The sequence below is a fragment of the Pyrgilauda ruficollis genome, unplaced genomic scaffold (genome assembly GCF_017590135.1).
Source record: "Pyrgilauda ruficollis isolate IOZ18807 unplaced genomic scaffold, ASM1759013v1 scaffold115, whole genome shotgun sequence".
In the NCBI taxonomy this organism is placed as follows: domain Eukaryota; kingdom Metazoa; phylum Chordata; class Aves; order Passeriformes; family Passeridae; genus Pyrgilauda; species Pyrgilauda ruficollis.
This window is the reverse complement of record NW_024509766.1, coordinates 527327-546302: the sequence shown is the minus strand read 5'-3', so window position 1 is coordinate 546302 and position 18976 is coordinate 527327. Positions and strand designations below refer to the sequence as shown.

Genomic DNA, 18976 nt, shown 5'->3' with positions numbered 1-18976 from the left:
GTCTTTGTGGGGTTTTCTGGTCCTTTTGTAGCATTCACCCCCCTGCAGTGTGGCAGCGCTACCCAAGGCTGCTGCCGGAGCGTCTTTCAGGAATGCTCAGCTCAGAATGTTCCCCTGTGCCCCACAGTTTATGTCCCTGACGAGTGGGAGGTGCCACGGGACAAGATCACCCTCCTCAGGGAGCTGGGCCAGGGCTCCTTCGGGATGGTGTACGAGGGCATCGCCAAGGACATCGTGAAGGGAGAGCCCGAGACGCGCGTGGCCGTGAAGACGGTGAACGAGTCGGCCAGCCTGCGCGAGCGCATCGAGTTCCTCAACGAGGCCTCTGTGATGAAAGGCTTCAGCTGCCATCATGTGGTAAGTGCTGGGTGCCTCAGCACACAGCTCTCCAGTGCCTTCAGAGCCCGAGCCTCAGCTGGCCAAAGCGGCAGAGGCAGCTGATCCATCAGAGCTGGGATCTCTGCCTGCTGGATTCCACAGAACCCCTTCTGCCCAAGTTGTTTCACTGTTGCTCTTTTTAAAACTCTCAGCCTGACAAGGCCTTGTGGGGCTGTTCTCAGCTCTGTTTGGACACAGCCTCGAGGGAATTTCTCACTCGTGTTCCAGGTTCGCCTCCTCGGAGTGGTCTCCAAGGGACAACCTACTCTGGTGGTCATGGAGCTGATGGCACATGGGGATCTGAAAAGTTACCTCCGCTCTTTGAGACCTGAAGCTGAGGTAAAGACAGGAGAGAGTGAGTCTCTTGTGGAACAGAATGACTTGGTTTGGGGTTTAATACTTCTTTATTTAATGGCTTTAAGCTGAAAAAGGGTAGATCTGATGTGGTTTTGGGAAGACATTCTTGGCTGTGAGGGCGGGCAGGACCTGGCACAGGTTGCGCAGAGAAGCTGGAAGTGTCCAAGGCCAGGTTGGAAGGTTGGAGCAGGGTTCCCTGCTCATGGCAGGGAACTGGATGATGTTTAAGGTCACACCTAACCCAAACCTTTCTGTGACTCTGATTTTTCCTGGCAGAATAACCCCGGCCGGCCGCCCCCGACGCTGAGGGAGATGATCCAGATGGCCGCGGAGATCGCCGACGGCATGGCCTACCTGAACGCCAAGAAGTTCGTGCACAGGGACCTGGCAGCTCGCAACTGCATGGTGGCAGAGGACTTCACTGTGAAAATCGGGGGTAGGTGCTGCTGGTCCCTTCCAACCGTGGCCATTCTGTGATCAGGAGATGGTTCTGTGCATCGTGTTTGTTGTAAAAGCAAGTTGATGAAACCAACGTGTCAGACATGGGTGATTCTCGCTGTCTGCCTTTGGGAAATTGCAGCACTTCCCTCTGTTTCTTCTCTGTGACAGAATTGTGTGGACTTCAGTAAGAACAACATCTCCTGTAGAGCTAGAGTAGCTTTTCTCACCTTCTCTATTACCAAACCTCTGTCCTGAAAGTTCATTACCTTTTCAACCTAAACTACCTGGGTTTGTTTCAACGGTCTTTGCTTCCATGAGAATTAAGACAAAAAAGGAATTGGGTACAACAAACCCATGCTGATAATCCTGTCATTGGGTCAGGTGGCTTTTAAAAGTAATTTAACCCCGTTTTTAACCCAAACCCTTTTAGTAATAAGTAAATACAACATTTAAAAATAACCTGGAACCCCACAGTGTGGTGATTTTTCAGAGCTCTCTGGAATTGAAGCCAAGGCAGTGGGATTTCAGACAAAGGGAGCTCTGTTTTACTTACAGAGGATGAATAAAATAATGTTTAGAATAGAAGCTGTCACCAAAAAATTTAACTCTGGAGTCTCTGTTGTGACTCTGTAGAAAAAAATGCAGGAAAAGGGAAATGTTTTGAACATTATTCACGAGGTGACAGATGACTGCAGGCTGGGCTTTGGCAGTGGGGAGAAGGCAACATCCATCTGGAGATGTTGCACAGGAAAAGCAGGATGGAGGGAGAGGCATTTAACACATCCCAATTGCTTCCCTCAGACTTTGGGATGACCAGGGACATCTACGAGACGGATTATTACCGCAAGGGGGGCAAAGGGCTGCTGCCCGTGCGCTGGATGGCCCCGGAGTCGCTGAAGGATGGGGTGTTCACCACCTACTCCGACGTGTGGTAAGTTGTCCTCTGCAATCCCAGATGGATTCCAGCTCAGGAGCTCCTTGTTTTAGCACACATAGTTTAAACTGACTTGCTCAGAGCACAGACAAAACAAAGCCGTTGTTTTGAAACGCTTCCATAAAAATATAGTTGTGTTCTTTAGAAGTTCGTTTTCCAAAATAACTCTGTCACTGGGAGGGCTCCAGGATGTTTTGTTCTCACCAGGAGCTTTCTCTCTCCCTTAGGTCATTTGGTGTTGTCCTTTGGGAAATAAGCAGCTTGGCAGAGCAGCCTTACCAGGGACTCTCCAACGAGCAGGTGCTAAAGTTTGTCATGGATGGAGGATACCTGGATCAGCCGGACAACTGCCCGGAGAGGCTGTAAGTGGGCAAGCAGGGACAACCAGCCCAGCTGCACTCTTTGCCTGAAGTGTGGCCCACAAAGATGGCCTGACCTGGGGCACCTCTTCACCCTCCTCAACTGGGGAGGACAAAACCAGAGTTTAGTGAGGTACCTCCCACAGAAATTCCACCAGAGTATCCTTAGTGATCCAAGGAAGGGGCTGCCCAGGGAGGTTTGGAGTTCCCATCCCTGGAGGTGTCCAAGGAAGGCCTGGATGTGGCACTCAGTGCTCTGGGCTGGGGACAAGGTGGGGGTGGGTCAAGGGTTGGACTTGATGATCTTGGGAGGTCTTTTCCAACCTCAGTGTTCCTGGGATTCTGTGTGAGGAGTCACACTGGAGCAATTGTGAGGGAAAGCAGGTCTGGCTGGAAAAGGGAGCACAGATGGTAACTCTCTGGTTCTGGTAGCCTCTTCCCCCAGCTGCTTCTGGCCAAAACAGCACTTCCAGAGTCATAAAATAAACATGTTTTGTGAGTATCCATATGAAAAAAGCTGCTGTGCTGGACATTTGTCTGATGGCCAGTTACAAACTCCAGTTTGAGACTCTATTTGTATTTGTGAGTTCTTTCTCCATGGTGTCTGATAACGTGACCTCTTGCTGCAGCCTTTCTTTTGGGTGGGATGTTTACAGGACCTCTGTCCTCTGCCCAGCCTCCCATTTTCCTTGAAGTTTTGGGAGCTTTGTTATCTTTCAGGCTGAGTTAAAATTAAAAAGGAATTAATTAAAAAAGGATGACCTGGCTGTAAGTGTGTGTGCACACACACAGAGTCTGTGAACCACAGCCCTGTTTCCTTCAGCAGCCAAGTTAAGAACAATTGAAGGAATCGGAAGGAATTTTTAATCTAGACAGAGAAAAAGGAGTGTCAGGATCTAGAGGCAGATGGGGAGGCTGGAAAGAGAACAAACAACCTGGGGTGGCAGTGGTGTAGTGTGGGTGGTGGGGGGTGTGCCATGGGTGCCAGCCTTGCTCTGCACCTGGGATTGTTTCTGCTGCCCCTGACTGTGCTCTGTGCTGCTGCAGGCACAGCCTGATGCAGATGTGCTGGCAGTACAACCCGAAGATGCGCCCCACCTTCATTGAGATCATCGAGATGCTGAAGGAGGACTTGCACCCCAGCTTCCACGAGGTCTCCTTCTTCTACAGCGAGGAGAACAAACCTCTGGAGACAGAGGAGTACGAGATGGACTTCGAGAACATGGAGAGCATTCCCCTCGACCCCTCCTCGTACTCCCAGAGGGACAAAGCGCTGGGGAGGGACAATGGACCCTCCATGGCCCTCAAGGGCAACTACGAGGAGCACATCCCTTACACTCACATGAACGGTGGCAAGAAAAACGGGCGGATTCTCTCCATGCCCAGGTCAAGTCCTTCCTAACACTTCCTGTTTGGCCCAAGGGTTGTGTCTGCTTTTTTCCCCCCTCCACAAATCTCAGGACTCTTGTTATTGCTGCCACAGTGTATGACACACATCTACAAACTCTTCAGATTTTTAATCATCTTACGATTAATTTTTTTTTTTTTTTTTTGCCAAGTTGACTGGTTGTCAGTGGACTTATCTGTGAACATAAATGGAAGAGGTTTCCATGGCTGCTGTCCCTTCTGTAACCATGGTTTCACAACAGGAAGCGACCGTGTGAGTTCAACTGAAGGAGAAGCATCCGCGTTTGCCAGCAGAAGACGTGAAGTTCTCTGGTGCCTGAGCTCCAGCCCAGCAACGCGGAACAAGAGATTTCCAGTAGAATTCCAGGCTTTCAGGCAGCCTCTCCACTACAGCTGAAGGATTCAGCACATCAGTCAGATCCTCAGATTGACCAATAGCTGCTGCTTTCATACTTTGTTTTCAAGGGGTGAAACCCCGGGGTGCGTGCGTGGGCGTGTGTGTGCGTGTGTGCAATATCAACATGTGGGGTGTACCCTATAGCAAAAGAGACACTTGTGGTTTTGTACACAACTTACAACGCTTTCAGGCACATGGTGGGATTCTCGGGGTGTCCTGCACAGGGCCAGGAGTTGGATTAGGTGATCCTGGTGGGTCCTTTCCAACTCAGCATACTCTATGATTCTCTGTTTTCACAGGAGCTTTCCTCTTCTTGGAAGTGTGTACTTATCTTTTTTCCCCATTTCCCTGGAGGGACTGAATCCTAAACAGATTATTTTTATACTGAGGACTCTTGAGAGCAGGTTTTCTCTCATTAATGAATGAGGAAAACGTGCTGGGAGCTAAATGAGCAGAACTCTGAGATTTGTGGGTACTTTCAAGACCAAACGAAGTAGGAGTCCCCTGACCTGAGACACGGAGTTTTCTGTCCTTACAGCATTGAGTATATATATTGTTTGTTGTAACATATTTAAAGATGTCTTTAGTTTAAATTTTAACTTCATATAAATTATTGACTGTTTATGATCCTTTTGGGGCGGGGAGAGTTTTGGGGGATTGTTTGGTCTTAAAGTGGTCCAAAGATTTCAGAATGAACTAATTTTAGCCTTGCAGGAGCGATGAAGCACATGTTCAGTTCATACTTGACAAGGCTTTGTAATAGTTTCATGATTTATACAACACAGTCAGCTGGCTCCAGTCGAAGCCCCATCTTGGGTGTTGGGAGCTGAAGGACACAGAACATCCTGGCCTCGAGTCCTGCTCCTCCTCTGCCGTCGTGTCCCTCGCTTTGCCTTCCGTGCCGCAGATGCAGCCAGTGAGAGAGGACGAGCACGAGCTGGAGCTGAGGAAGGGACACCGAAAGGGAGAAGCACAAAGCTCTGGGCTCTGCACGCCGGAGGTGACCGTGGTTTGCTGCCTCTCTGCTGCTCCCAGGCCTCCAGCCTTGTGTTCCCCAAGATTCCCACTGCAGAACTCCCGGGATGTCAGCACTCGCCGTCGGGACTGTGCTTTGTCGTGCTGCTGTTTGCAAAGACAGAGCTGGTGTTGAAGAATAATGGTGAAACTCAACCAGGGCTGGTAGCACAGAGCTGGTGGGAGCAGGGAAGGACGATGATGGATGTCACAGGCCCGTGGCATGCAGGAGGCACTTGAACAGCAGGGAGAGATCCTCAGTCCTTCACTTCTCCTCCTGGAGAAGTCCAAGATGTGTTTTGTGCTCTCTGCCAGGACGAAGCGAGGTGCCCTGGCTGGGGAGGGCAGAGTGCTGGGCTGGGCTGTGCCCCAGGCAGTGCTGCTGCTGTGAGCAAGGCAGAGGGGCTGCAGTCTGTAGGGAGGAGCTCTCTGAGCCCACACCCGGGGATGCAGCTGGTGCTGGGAACCTCTGCCCCCAGCTGCTTCTGGCCAAAACAGCACTTCAGAGTCATAAAAGGGGGGACAACAGACTCTGGGCAGCACCAGGAGCTGTTGGGCCCTTTGCTGCTGGAGGCTGATGGGTTTGGCCCAGGTGGAGGGTACAGGTTGCTCCACAAATTTGGGTGGAAAACACAGTCCAGACATGGGTGAGAACCTTTGGATTTCAAAAGGCCTCGTTTACATTTCTTCTGCTTTACAAAGTTGTAACTGTTTAGCAGCTCTATACTACACTGCAGGAAAGAAGACATATTCTCACACTTTTCTAAGGAAGAGAAGTTTTTCTTATTAGAATTTTTTATTTATTTTAATATATAAAACACTGTAAAAAAAAAGCAACAAACAATTAGTTTTCTTAAACACACGGAACATGTAAATTTGTATCCACAAAATCTTGGCAGGTGGATGTGGTGGGATTATTTTTGTCCTGTTCTGGTGCAGTCTACCTCAGTGTTTCTTAAGGATATTTTTTAATACTACACACCTCTAAACCTGTTTAAATATTCTGGTCTGGACCTATTGTGGATCAGGGAAAATCAGTATCAGCTGATTCCAATACCAGGGACCATTCATGAAGGGAATGGGAAGGAGAATGGCCCATCACTGTTGATCCCTAATCTGAACAGTAGTGGCCAATGAACCCATTTACAAATTTGGATCTGATCTCATCCCTTAGTTCTGCTGTGATTAAAAAAAAAAAAAAAAAAAAAAAAGAACAAAAGATCCATTTAAATGTTTGGACTTTAGTGAACTCATGACCTAAAAGGAGCAGGCTGCTTCCTCCTGGATCAGCATGTGCCAGTGTGGAGCAGGGACTGGGACCAGCCCTTGCTGTTGGGGTTGCATTGGGGTGGTTTGGTCACTGCTCTTCTCACTGTGCACAGGTGACCCAAGGTCCTGCCAGTGACCTCCTGAAACAAACCTTTCCAGCACACCCTTGCTTTGATACCATTTCCAAAGGCAGTGATCATAGCTGTGGGAATAGAAGAACTTTTACTGAAGGAACATTGGAACCTTGTATTGGGTCTGGCTTTTCCCCGTGGTTGATACTGGTTGGCCCTGTGAGTACACATGGTTTGAACACTCGGATGGCTGAGCCAGGGAGTGTGTGCTGCTCCATGGACAGGCAGTCCCCTCCCATGGCTCAGTGTCACCTTCACCCTGCACCAAACAGAGCAGTTGTTTGTACCCAGCACTGTGTGAAGGTTACTCATCCTTCCTACCTTGTGCCCAGGGGGAGGGAAGGCGTGTGGTACCAGTGGGGAGGGTATTGTGTTTCTCCTCTGTAAAACAAATAACACTAGTGGTTGCTGCTCGTGGCTGTTACAGATCACATTCAGCTGTAGAATTAGGAAGAATAAATGAACATCACCCGCAAAGCCCAGCTCTCACTGCTAGAAAATCCTTCCTTGGCTCACAGCCGACACTTGGTCTCTGCTGCTGGAAGATCCTCGCCCCAGGGATGCCCACATGCCTCACTCGGATCTCGCTGATTCCTGCTCAGAGAATTCCTGCAAGTGGAGATTCAAGTGCTATTGAAACCTCTGGGGTGGTGCCAGGGACCCCAGCCTGGGCAGGGCTGCTGTGCTGACCCTGCCTTGGGGGAGCTGCTGCTCTTTGCTCCGGCCACATCCCTGTGGGGCAGAATGGCCCCGCTGCGGTGGAAGCACCACACTTGCTGCTCCTGCTGCTGCTTAGGAGGAACCAAACACTGGTGCAGGAGAGCAGGTCAGATGGCTGGAGGAGGGCAGCCAGCAGTGGGAAGCTCTTTCTTTCCTTGCATTAATATTTGCTGGAGGGTTGGCTCCTGCCCTTTGTGGGCAGAGAATGCCCTGCTCGCAGCATGGGGCAGCAGGACAGACCCCTCAGCCTGTCCGGGAGCAGCTGGAGCCTCCTGGGAACAGTCTGGCACCACCACGTAGCCAGAAATTCACTCTGGTGAATCAGGAGGAGCAAGAAGTTGAGCTCTGCTGAGCTTTCACTGAGAAAATGTCTGAAGTGCAAGGCTGGAGAGGTTCCTCAGAAAGGTTTCCACATTAAACTCAATTGCCACTTCCTGAACGGCTCTTGCCAATCTGGAACTTCTCTGGCAGGCCAGCACAGCACTGCAAAGCTTGGCTGCTGGGTTAGGAACGTGTCTGTCTTGGCTGCTTGTAAATACTCTATTGTGTTGTAAAATAGAAGAGCTCAGACATAAACTCTGTGCCAGCACTGGGTTGGGAAAGGTGATGGGAACTAGACCATGCTGCAGCGATGATGGTAAAGCAGCTGTGTGGGTATGAAGAGGCTGCTTTTAGGTTGCTAAAGGGTACTCTTAATTTATGGGTAGTTTATCTCTTTCCTCCTAAATTTGTATTATAGCGATGGGACACTTTGCTTAATTTTAGTCTGTTGGTTATAGTGTTGGTATCTCTTTGGAAAACAAAAAATCTCAAAAGTCGCTTCTTGTGTTACTGAGCTGACTGTGCTGAAGGCAAATAGGAAATTACACAAGTGAGAAGGGTGCTGAGCCTCTGCTTTAGAGGAGGGAGGGAGGGAGGCAGTCGAGTTCCCTCTCAAAGCCACTGTGACACGAAGACGGACCCTGAGGTGTCTCGGGCCCTTCCTGCTACCAAGACTGGAACCTTGTTTTACAAGCCAGAACGTGAAATATCTTTGTGCCATACAACCTTACTGTCAAGGCTGTGCCAGGTGCTCCCGTGATCCGTGTGGGATGGGCTCAGAGCCTGGAGGGAGCTCAGAACTGCAGATGAACCCTGTGATCCTCTCGGAGCCGGGGGCTCGCAGGAACCCCGGCCCTGCCCGAAGAGCCGCCGCCCTCGGAGTGTCCTGTGGTCCAGGGAAAGGAACTGCTGAATGGGTTGGAATCAAGAAATAGTTACTTTGTGAAATTCAACATAAGATTAGTTTGGTATTTGTATGAACTTAATGGAATTTGGCCTTTTTATTACCTTCTGCTTGGCTCTGTGTTCCCTCTGCTTGGATTCTGTCTGTGAGTGTCAGTGTAAAGCCTTGACGTGTTCAGCCTTGTTAGGAGCATCACAAGAGTGAAGCCAGTCATCCAGCTGACTTTTGGAGGAACCTGACTGTTGAAAAGCAACTCTAAAGTTAACCATTTTTAGCAAATCTGCTGTCATTAAATGTGTATTTCTTTTTAAAATGAATTTGCTTGTCCTTCTCGGAAGGAAGCACTTATTCTTGCAGTTTGGGCAAATTCACTGCAGCACAATGCAAGCTGTAAGGGGACAGGTAGAGAAATGACTTTTTAAATATTGTATAATAAAGTTAGTATTAACTCCTATGGTGTTGTTACTTTTTTGCCAACAGATTTGTAATCAGCCAGAAATTCTGTTCCTGGTAGTGGTTTTGTTCCCACTCCAGTGTTCCAGCTGGTGGTGTTAAATAGTCTCCTTTCTCAGCCCAGAAGGATCCCTTGGGAACAGGGTCTGGTGGCTGGGAGGACCTGGAATAGTCCTGGCAGGTAAAGAGGAGCCATCAGTGGAGGTTAAATGTGGGCTCTTACTTAGCTGAGCCCCAGCCCCTGCTCAGTCCCAGCAGCACCAGTAAATCTTGAGCTGAGGGCTCTTTACCTGAGAGCTCTGAGCTGGACTCCACACCAAAGCTCTGTAAATCCAGACTCTCCCAGCAGCATTCCAACGCTTCCACCATCCCCCACTTCCAAGTCTTTTCCTGTAACCGAGTCCCATGAAAACTGATGGAGAATTTTGGAAAGGCCACTTCTAAATCTGCAGAGGTAGAGTGTTACTTGAGCAAGAAAAGCATTACCTTTTGCTTTAGTTAGGGGAATGGTTTTATTCTTGGAGTATCAAAACTGGTTTGTATTTGAGGACTCTCATGGATGGGGGAACTGGACATCAGCTTCATCCAACACAGCCCAAAGCAAATGCTCTCTGCTTCACTTAAATAAACTACAGATAGTTTCAGTTACATGTTAGGTGATGTTCTGTGAAGTCTTGGGGTTTTTATTTTTTTTTCCTAGTTCATTCTTGCTGCTCCCACCTTTCCCTCTGTGCATCTAAGGTTCCAGAATACAAATAGTACTGCAGATACCTCTTGTTTGAAATAAAGGATCAAATGTGCCATTATTTTTTTTAAAAAGGAAGAAAAAAGAGAAAAACCTTTCCCCTTGATTTATTTTTTCAGTGTTTTCATATCTAAGAGCCAAGCAGTGACATGTACAGAAAATCTTTGAATAGTAAAAAAAAATCCTTGCTGTGTGTCGGAATATTGAACAATTAACTGTTTATATTAAAATTCTGAATAAATTATCCAAGAATAACTGTTCATTTTGTGTCTGCTGTCTGTGCAGCACTGAAGGCTGCTTTGCCGTGGAGAAAGCAGTAAATTCGCACCTTGGAATAAGTTGCAAAATAAATGGTGTTAAGGAAAAAACCAAAACCCACAGCTCAACCAACTGTAGGCTTGTAGTGTGAAGCCAGTGGAACTCCTCTACCTGATGGCTGAGGTGATCTCTGTCCTCACCTCGGGGCTCTGGGTGATGCCACTGATGCCATCGGGTGATCTTTGGTGCCAGGATTCCTTCTGGAGCATGGGGAGCTGTGGCTCTGCGATGTAATTTGTTATTTCCTGGGCATGGAGCAGGTGTTTCTCCTCGGAGGGGACAGACTCCTCACTGCCGGTTTTAAAAACATCAAAGGCAGAGGATCAGCCCCTCCCCTGTCCTGTGGTGGAGCTGCTGTAACCGGGCGTGCACCAGGAACCTCCTGTCCCGCCCAGGCCCCTCTGCAGGTGTTTCTAACTTAAGCCTGGTTTTGTTTCACCAGAGCCAAGATTTCCCTCCTGATGGGCTGCACCAGCGAGGTGAGGGCTGCCCCCTCCTGTCAGGGAGTTGGGCAGAGCCCGAAGATCCCCCTGAGCCTCTTTTTCTCCTGGCTGAGCCCCCTTCCCAGCTCCCTGACAGGACTGACTCTCCAGCCCCTTCCCCAGCTCCGCTCCCTTCTCTGGACACCCTCCAGCCCCTCCGTGTCTTTCTCTAGTGAGAGGCCCAGAACTGGACACAGCACTCAAGGCCCCACCAGTGCCATTTTTTCCCCTAAGCCTATCCAGAATTCTCTCACTGTGAGAAGGATCATAAACAAACTGGTATTTTAAGATCTTTCAGAGTTGTTTCTTCTGGCAAAGGCTTGTTCTCTGGGGATCCTAAAATGCAAAAATAAACAAAGCCATAAAACTTGAACTTGCTGTCCCAGGAGATTTGCTTCCCACTGGGTTCTCTGGGATGCTGTGGGGAGGCTGCTGAGGCTCGGGCTGTCCTCGTGCCATTATCCCTTGTCACTCTTCCAGGCTGCCTGCACAGCTCAGCTTCAGCACCCCCCAAGCTGTGTCAGACACGTGGCAGGAGGGAAAGAGCTCGTTCTTGTTTGAGCCAAGGACAACTCACCATCCCATCAGCCAGAGCAGCTGCCTGGTGGTGTTTAGGAGCTGCCCTGATCTCTGATGCTCATCGAGCTCTTGTGGACTTCAGAGAAATTAAACCTTAATTCCTCTTTGCTCTTGTGGTTTCCTGGAGCACAGGGTAATTGCTATTCTAAATGCTGCCAAAGCTGCGGTCTCTGAGTAATTGGAGTGTGAGTGGTTCTTGTTCTGATTAGGGTTTGGCTGGGGCTGATGAGTGCTCGGGGCTCTGGGATGAGGAGCGTGTGTGCCTCAGCCCACGGGGCTTGTAGGGAAGGAGGGAATGGCTGTGCCAACAAACCCGAGCCTGGACATGCCAGGGCTCTGTCTGCTGGCCAAGAGCAGGGCAGGGGCACTGCCTTGGAGCCGAAGCTTTTGTCTCTCTCCTGTACAGGTGAATATGGTCAGTACAGGCATTTCTGTGCTGTGCTATCACTTCACCCTGCGTAAGACAGACCTGCTGGGCTTTGTGGTCCCTGTTGTTCCACAAGGTCAAACCTTAGAGCGAAGACCAGGGACTTGTTAAGAGGAGCCATGTGTAAGAGGCTAATGAGCCATGGTGCAAGGAGCCCACGGGCTGGGCTGGGTGTGTGGGGTTCTCAGGGCACACACAGCGGTTTTTCCCCGAAGGGAACAGGAAGCTATTGCCTCAGTAGCTGCTCTTTGCAGTCATCGTGACTTCAGGGCTGCCAGGGCCCCTGCACTGGCTGCCTCAGGGTCCACAGCCCTCCCGGTGGCTTTGCTGGACCCTTCCAGAGCCCAGACTCCAGCGAGGGTGGGAGCGAGCAGCACTGGGGCACGGCGGTGGGGACTGCAGCATGGGAGAGGTGGGTTTGTTTGTGCTGTCGGAAAGGGGAAGCGGTGAGAGGGCTGAGCCAGCGGCCCCCGTGAGCAAACCGCCCTCATGGCCGCTGCTTCCCCCGTGAGGCTCCGCTTCTCGCTCTGCTCCGGCAGCTGGAGAAGAAGCCACAGCTGTCAGATGTGAGGATTGTGCACGAGGAACCTGCCACAGAAATGCCTCCAGCCCTCAGGGTAAGTGGCTCTCTGCACAAGCTCCGTCCCACAGCCGCGGGGTTGTCACTCACCTTCCTCAAGGCCTTGTGAGGAAGCAGCTTGTCTTGAAGCCAAAAGTCCCAGTGCTGGGTTTGGTGCAGCCTCCCTCCTGCACGAGCTTCAATGCAAAACATGGGCTGGGGAGGCTCAGCCTACACAGGGTTTTGCTCTGCTGTGAGTGAAGAGGAGGAGATGATGTCAAGATTTAACCCCCAGGTGCCATCATGGTGGGCCCTGGGGCAGTGCTGGGCTGGCTGGGCACCCTTTGGGTGCTGGCTCCTGCTGCTGCTGTGCCACAGCTGAATGTTTGCAAAGACACCCTGGCACTGCCCACAGCTGGGTTTGGGCTGTGCACAAGAGGGGTCCATGCCTAGGACCCCCAAATTCCACTCTGGACTGCCCACTCCAGGGCTGGTCCCCAGTATTATCAGGGAGATGGCAGCAGAGGGGATGTAGACAGGGCTGTACTGGGCAGGTGACACTTTGGGGTTTGTGTCCAGGCAAGAAAAATGCTTTTTGACACCTGCCTTTGGGCATCACCAGCCCAGCCTGGGCTTCAAGCTGTGGAGGTACCTGTGGTCATTCCCAAACTGGCTGGGCTCTGCTCAGTGAGGCGACAGGCATCAGCTGAACAGCAGGGAGGAGTTTTGGCCTGGCCCCAGAGCCCAGCAGCTGCACTGGGATAAAACCTGGCTTCTTCAGCCTAATTGAGGGCTTGGGAGTGGAGTTTGGAGACTGGGATGTGGAACTGGTGCCAAGTGGGAGCAGTGGGCTTGGAGGGTAGGGAGCTGGGTCTCTTGAGGCAGTTTGAGATTGCTCCCACCTTCCTCCCCATGTGGGAGAGCTGAGGAGGGCATGGAGAAATGCCCTTGCCAGGGGACTGGGACTTGCTGTGAGCTGTAGGATGATGCTGATGTTGCAGATGGACAGGGTCTCTTGCAGTCCCTTGCAGAGGCTCTGCCACAGCACCTGAAAATGAGAAAAAGTGTAAATAATGAGCCTTCATAAATGTCTTGTAAAGACACCAAGCCTTGTCAGTATCAACTCTGACCTGTCACTGAAGGTGAAGGTGACTCTTAGCCAGGTGAGAAGTGCCTGAAAGTGCTCACAAAGTGTCTGTCATGCTCACAGCCGTGAATGGAGCAGGGAGGTTTTGGCAGAGGGGCTGTGGTGTGTTAACAGCTTGTTTTCTGTTTCTGTCTGCAAGCCTCGAGCAGCACTCAGGGGCTGTATGTGCTCCAAGGCCACTAATCCCCAGGCCCAGCTGTAGGAAGTCACTGACCTGCCACACAGGTGGGAATGCCAGGGACCAGGAATGTCTCTCTGGCTACAGCTTCCATCAGCTGATACTTCTGACAAAACACTTGGCTTCTCCACTCCCCCCTTGGCAGCCCCTGGGCTGCAGCCTGCAGCGCTGCCTTAGAGCGCGCTGAGCTCTGCCGTGCTCCGTGCCGGCGTCTCCTGCTCGGGGCTGTACCTTGCACGGGGCTCCCAAATGTCAGACTCGCTGCTCAACCACTCCTGGCCATCGTTTTCCAAGCGCTGGAAGAAGAGATGGTCCTTTAAGCGAGGTAATGGCCTGTGGGGACAGGGGGCTGAGCGTGTGGTGGGAGCTGGGCTGTGGCAGGGACAGCTTGTCCTGGACTGAGCAGGTACCAAAGAACCCCGGGGGCCCAGGCAGAGCTTGTTTTGAGGTGCCCCCTGCTCCTCCCTGCACGGGACACTGCCTTAAGTGGTGGTTAACACTTTTCCTTGCATTTAATCTTCTTTTCAAGGCACATAGTTGCCTCCAGGAGCTGGGTAATGGGTTAAATATCAGCCTTTTGGTTTTGTAATAAGTTTGTTTCGTGGCTGGCAGTGAGCTGGATGTCCCGGTGCTTGCAGACAGCTGTCTCTGCATGCTGCCTGGCCGGAGTTTGGTGTCTGAGCAGATGTGGGGGAAAAGATTTCTTCAGTGTTTCAGTGAGGGCTGACGAGCAGAACCCCCGTATCCGGAGCCCTGGCGGTTTGGGTGGCCCTGGCTGGGCTTCACTGTGTCCAGCAGCACGGATGGGAAATGGCAGCAACTGGTGTCAACTGGCCTAATTTCTGCATGTGGTGCCATGACTTGGAAAGAGGGAAGTGAGAGCCCCAGGAAGCAGGACATTTGCAGTCCTGGAGGAGCCAGACACTTGTGTCCTTATGAGCAAACTCTGCCTTCAGGCTGATGCTTTTGGTACCTTTACCTGCAGCATCAGAGCTCCTGCTCCTCTTTCTCCTTCATTATTCCTCTCCCACTCCCATTTCTCTTCTGGTGTGGATGTGCAGGAGACCAAGATCCAAACTGAACAGTTGGAGGAAGGTTCATTCAGAGCAGGACAGAGGGGGTCCCACAGGCTCTGATGTGTGGTGAACCCCAAGTCCCAGCTGGGCACCCCACTCCAGCAATGCCTGCTGTGGGGGTTATGTGCTGGCTGGGAAGACTCAGGTGGGCTGATTTCCCTAACAAATGAATCAGCCTCACAGTGCTCCCAAGCACTGACTGCTTTGCAGAGGGCCTGGGTACAGCCCTTCAGCAGGTGCTTGCAGAGCACTTTGTCCTGTTGGGGCTTGTGCTTGGGCACAAAATGCTCAGGTCTCACTCAGCCCCTCTCCCACACTGATATTCTGTAGTGTGGCACTCACTGGTCCATGTGGGCCTTCCCTCAGTATCCCCTGGAGCCGCTGCAGGAACGTGCACAGTGACCTGGAGGGAATCAGAGAGGCTACAAACCCCCTCAGCCCTGCTGAGACCCTTCAGCTGAGAGACAGCAGGGAACAGTCCCAGCTCCCTGCTCCTCTGCCCTCCGTGCCCAAGAGCCTGGCCCCAGCAGTGTGGTGATAAGGCAGTGGCTCTGTACAGTGTGTTACAGTGTGGGACAGCTTATCTTCCCCTGCTCCTGCCCAGAGCCAATCCCCACCGCTGCCAGGGCTGGCCAGGAGGGGCCCACGCCAGCCGAGGGACTGCACTTCAGCCCATCTTGGCACAGGGAGTTCAGCACTTGCCAGAGGTTTTTCCCTATAGCTCTGGACACACTTCAATAAGATACGTAAAGGGCAGCTGGTGCAGGGCCAGGGGGGCAGAGGTGGGCCAGGGGAAGATGAAATAATGTTTATTTCATGTCTGTGATGCTCTCCATGGTTTCCCAATAATCTCTATCCCTGACTGCTGGGAAATGCCCAGATGTTCTTGTCTTTCCTTCCTCCCGGGATTGTTTCATGGAGCAGAACTGCCCAGTGCCTTTGTCCTGCCGTGTTTGGTGTGGTCTTTCCCCAGTGGGAATGCAGACAGTGTTTGATGTTGGAGGATGTGACTGGTGTGGCCAGAGCTCACATCCATGTTTTCCTCCAATGTGTCCTCTCCCAGCGCCAGCCTGGCTCCAGGGTCACTTGGGGACATGCAGCATCCTGCACCAAGCCAAGGGACAGGCAGGTGAGGATGGAACACTGCTGGCAGGGCTTGTTCCAGGGCTGGCTGCTCTGGTGCTGTCACCTGCTGTGACACTTGTGGGTGCAGCTCCAGTGACCAGCCTGTCCAAGGGAAATCAGCACAGACAGCTACAGGAGGGAGGGTTTGACCAGAGATCTGAATTGGAATTATGAAAATCTCTGTTGGGATCCCACTGGCCTTGGGCACAGTTAGAACAGCATGAAACCTTCTTCCTTTAGCCAGAGCAGCTCAGCCAGCTGATCCTGCTGTCCTCACAGCATCAAACCCCCTGAGACCATCCCAGATTGTCACATGCCGTGGATGCCTGTCACGGCTTCCTTCCTCCCCACACAGCAGCCCAGAGTCATCATGTTTCACCCGTGGGAAGCTCTGGCAAAATGCAGGAACCATCCCAGCCCAGCAAGAGATGCTTCCTCTCCAGCTCTGCCCTGGGAATTCCTCTGAGGAGGCTGCTCCCTGCAGCAATAACCTTTTATGGTTTCCAGCCAGAGACGAATTAAGCAACTGCAATACCTAATCTGCTTAATGTTCTCCTAAAGCAAACAGTATTTGTTCTTGAAAGTGTCATTTTGTTATCCCATCTCCAGCTTCAGCTGAGGAAAGGTGACTGCTGCTGTCTGCCAGAGCCTGGGGGGCCAAGATTCCCTGTCTCCTTGCCACCATGCTGGAGCCTGGGTCCTTCCAGACAGGCTCGAGGGCAGAGTACGGGAGATTCAAGGCGCTCCAGAGTTTGCCACAATTGCTGACACACTGGCAACTACCTTGATCATTGACATGGGGAAGTTCACAGCCCCCCAGACCTGCCTCCTTCCTGTGTGTGCTCCATGCTCGAACTTCCTCGCCCACCATCCCACAACCCGACGCCTGAAGGCATTTTTCCCCATGAGCTCCTCCATCACCCCCTTGCCCAAGCGCCTGCTCCATGCAGGGTGCCAGCCCAGCCTCTGAAGAGGGAGCCCAGCAGCGCCGTGGCTGGTGCTCACACATTGCCTAAAATGGTGTCCCCACGGCAGCCGCCCGCGCGCCGCTGCCCCGACCCCGGGCTCGCGGCGCCTCTGATTTATCGCGTGTTGAACCGAGTGTCTGAAGCCTCCGAGGAGGATTTAAGTCCTTTGGTGGGTCTGGACCGGGTCTGTTGACTGCAGCCTATGCCTTGGCCAAATCCTGAGCCCTGCATGGCACAGGCAGAGCTCAGGGAATATTTTCCAGGCCTCCGAGGAGCTGACTCTGTTCCAGGGATCCACTTTAGGGCTGCATGGAGCTTGGTGCAGGCCCAGAGTAGCCTTGGCTGGATGGCTGGACACTGATTGGGAGAAAAAAATTCCTTGTTTTAGTAAAACCTTCAGTCCAGGGCTCTGGCCTCTGTCAGGCCACAGCCCTTGTCAGCTCCTGCTGCCTCCCAGGGCTTTGCTGCTCTCCCTGTGGGTAGTTCACTGCTGAAGGGATGGTGAGAGTGGGGAATCTCCTTTTTCTTCCTTCTTTGGATTTGTATGAGGGGAAGCACCCTCTGTCCTGGCCTCCCTGGGATGCTCCCCACCTCCTGGTTGCTCCCCATGGATCCCTTCTACCTTAGCCATCATCCCAGCCTGTTTGAGGGGCTTCAGTGGTTTTCATAGCCCACCGAGAGCTTTGGCTGCTGTTTGCTACAAGTTCATGCCAAAGTCTGTGCTGGTTCAAGGGTGTATTCACTTCAAAATGCTGATTTTAGATTGCAAGCTGAATCCAGGTGCACTGAGGAAAGCAGAAGGTGATCTTTAATAGCTCACTAAATCTCTGTCAGTTGCAGATGCAGCTCAGGGACATCCTGGGCAAGAATTGGTCTATTCATTAAAAATATCCTATGAAGTAAATTTTACAGCCTTGCTAGAAAGCCTGTTTCAAATTTTCCCTGGTCTTGTAGCTAGAAACCCCTTAATTAAAAGAGTGCCTTCAGAAGCGTTTTCTTTCTATATTATTTATAGTCCTTCACTTGAAACCATCATACACATTTGAACACACCAAATGCTCCTTAAAACAGAAAATCTGGCATCTGCAGTGTGCAGCAGGATCCAAGGAACAAACCTCCAAGCTCTCCCTCACGTTTACTGCCTTTTTTTAGTTGGCACCATGCAATTCCTGGCTGAATTGTGTAGCTTTATAATCCACAGCAGGATGCAAGCTTTCCAAAAGTGCGTTTTTTAACAATGTCTTCCTTACATTGATGTTTTTATGCTTGATTTTCCTGGAGTGTGATGGGTTTCTAGCAGTTTCCTGCTGGTTTTTCCCATTGGATAGATATGGCTGCTTACAGTCTCTTGGTGTTGCTCTCTGCATCTTCAGAGATCCACCACAGTGCTTCAGCCAACAGCCTGGCTTTTTTCCCTTTGCCTCAGCCCTTTTGCCTCAGCTGTGTGTGTCTCAAAGGAATAAAAAGCTTCCATGAGTAATGCAATGGTTCAGGGATTGTGGCTAAGGTTTACAGTGTGTCTTGCTCCACAGGAATGTGCTTCAGTCAGCTGGACCATCTCTTGTACCACAAACACATCCAGACCTTGGTTTGTTTCTCAGTGAGTTATCAGATGGAATATGGACACTCAGGTTCACACTCCTGCCTGGGGAAAATCCAGAGGAGTGATCCAGAACCAGGAGAATTATGTGCTTCTGGTATTGCCCTGCATATTCAGGGTTGTCTGAAGCCACCAATTTGCCTCCCAGTATCCTTTATTAGCCACCCACCCAGGTGTCCTTTATTCCTTATGGATGAAAATAAAACCACCATCAGTATTTTTATTCCTAGATTTCTGATTCAAAGGTCCATAATGTCAATAACAGACATCAAAATGTGCTTAATTCTTTTACTGTGGAAAAAGCTTCTGCAGCATAGGACACCCTATGAGGGTCTGGCTGGGACAGTGCAAGCCTGGTCTGTCCCCTTGCACATGCTGCAGGGATGAGGTTTCTGGAAATCCCTACACCAGGTTCCTACAGGATCAAGGCTGCTGTGGTCTGGAGATTGCCTGGCACTGCCTGTCTGGGAAGGAGCAGAGGGCACATGGAGCATTTCAGTGCTGCCTGATGTCACCTGTGGGTGTGCAGCAGGTTTTCCATCCCTCCCAGATGTCTGGTTACCTGCTGAGACCTTCTCTGTCTTTCAGGGTCCGACTGCAAGCCTTGCTTACGGGAATTCACTGACCACCACAGCCCTGCCTTGGAGTATCCCACCCCCAAAAGCTTCCTCCCATCCCTGATTGCTG

At 51.3% G+C, this 18976-nt stretch overlaps 1 protein-coding gene across 1 annotated transcript in view; it reads left to right on the top strand.

The window, feature by feature from the left end:
• INSR (insulin receptor) overlaps nt 1-9086 on the top strand; it is a 28934-nt gene extending 19848 nt beyond the window's left edge. The window contains exons 14-19 of the mRNA XM_041480774.1: nt 128-357; nt 607-717; nt 1012-1171; nt 1978-2107; nt 2338-2472; nt 3517-9086. Coding sequence (XP_041336708.1) covers nt 128-357; nt 607-717; nt 1012-1171; nt 1978-2107; nt 2338-2472; nt 3517-3871 — 1121 coding nt within the window. The 3' untranslated portion in view covers nt 3872-9086. The remainder of the gene's footprint in view (nt 1-127; nt 358-606; nt 718-1011; nt 1172-1977; nt 2108-2337; nt 2473-3516) is intronic.
• The last annotated feature ends 9890 nt before the right edge of the window (nt 9087-18976 follow it).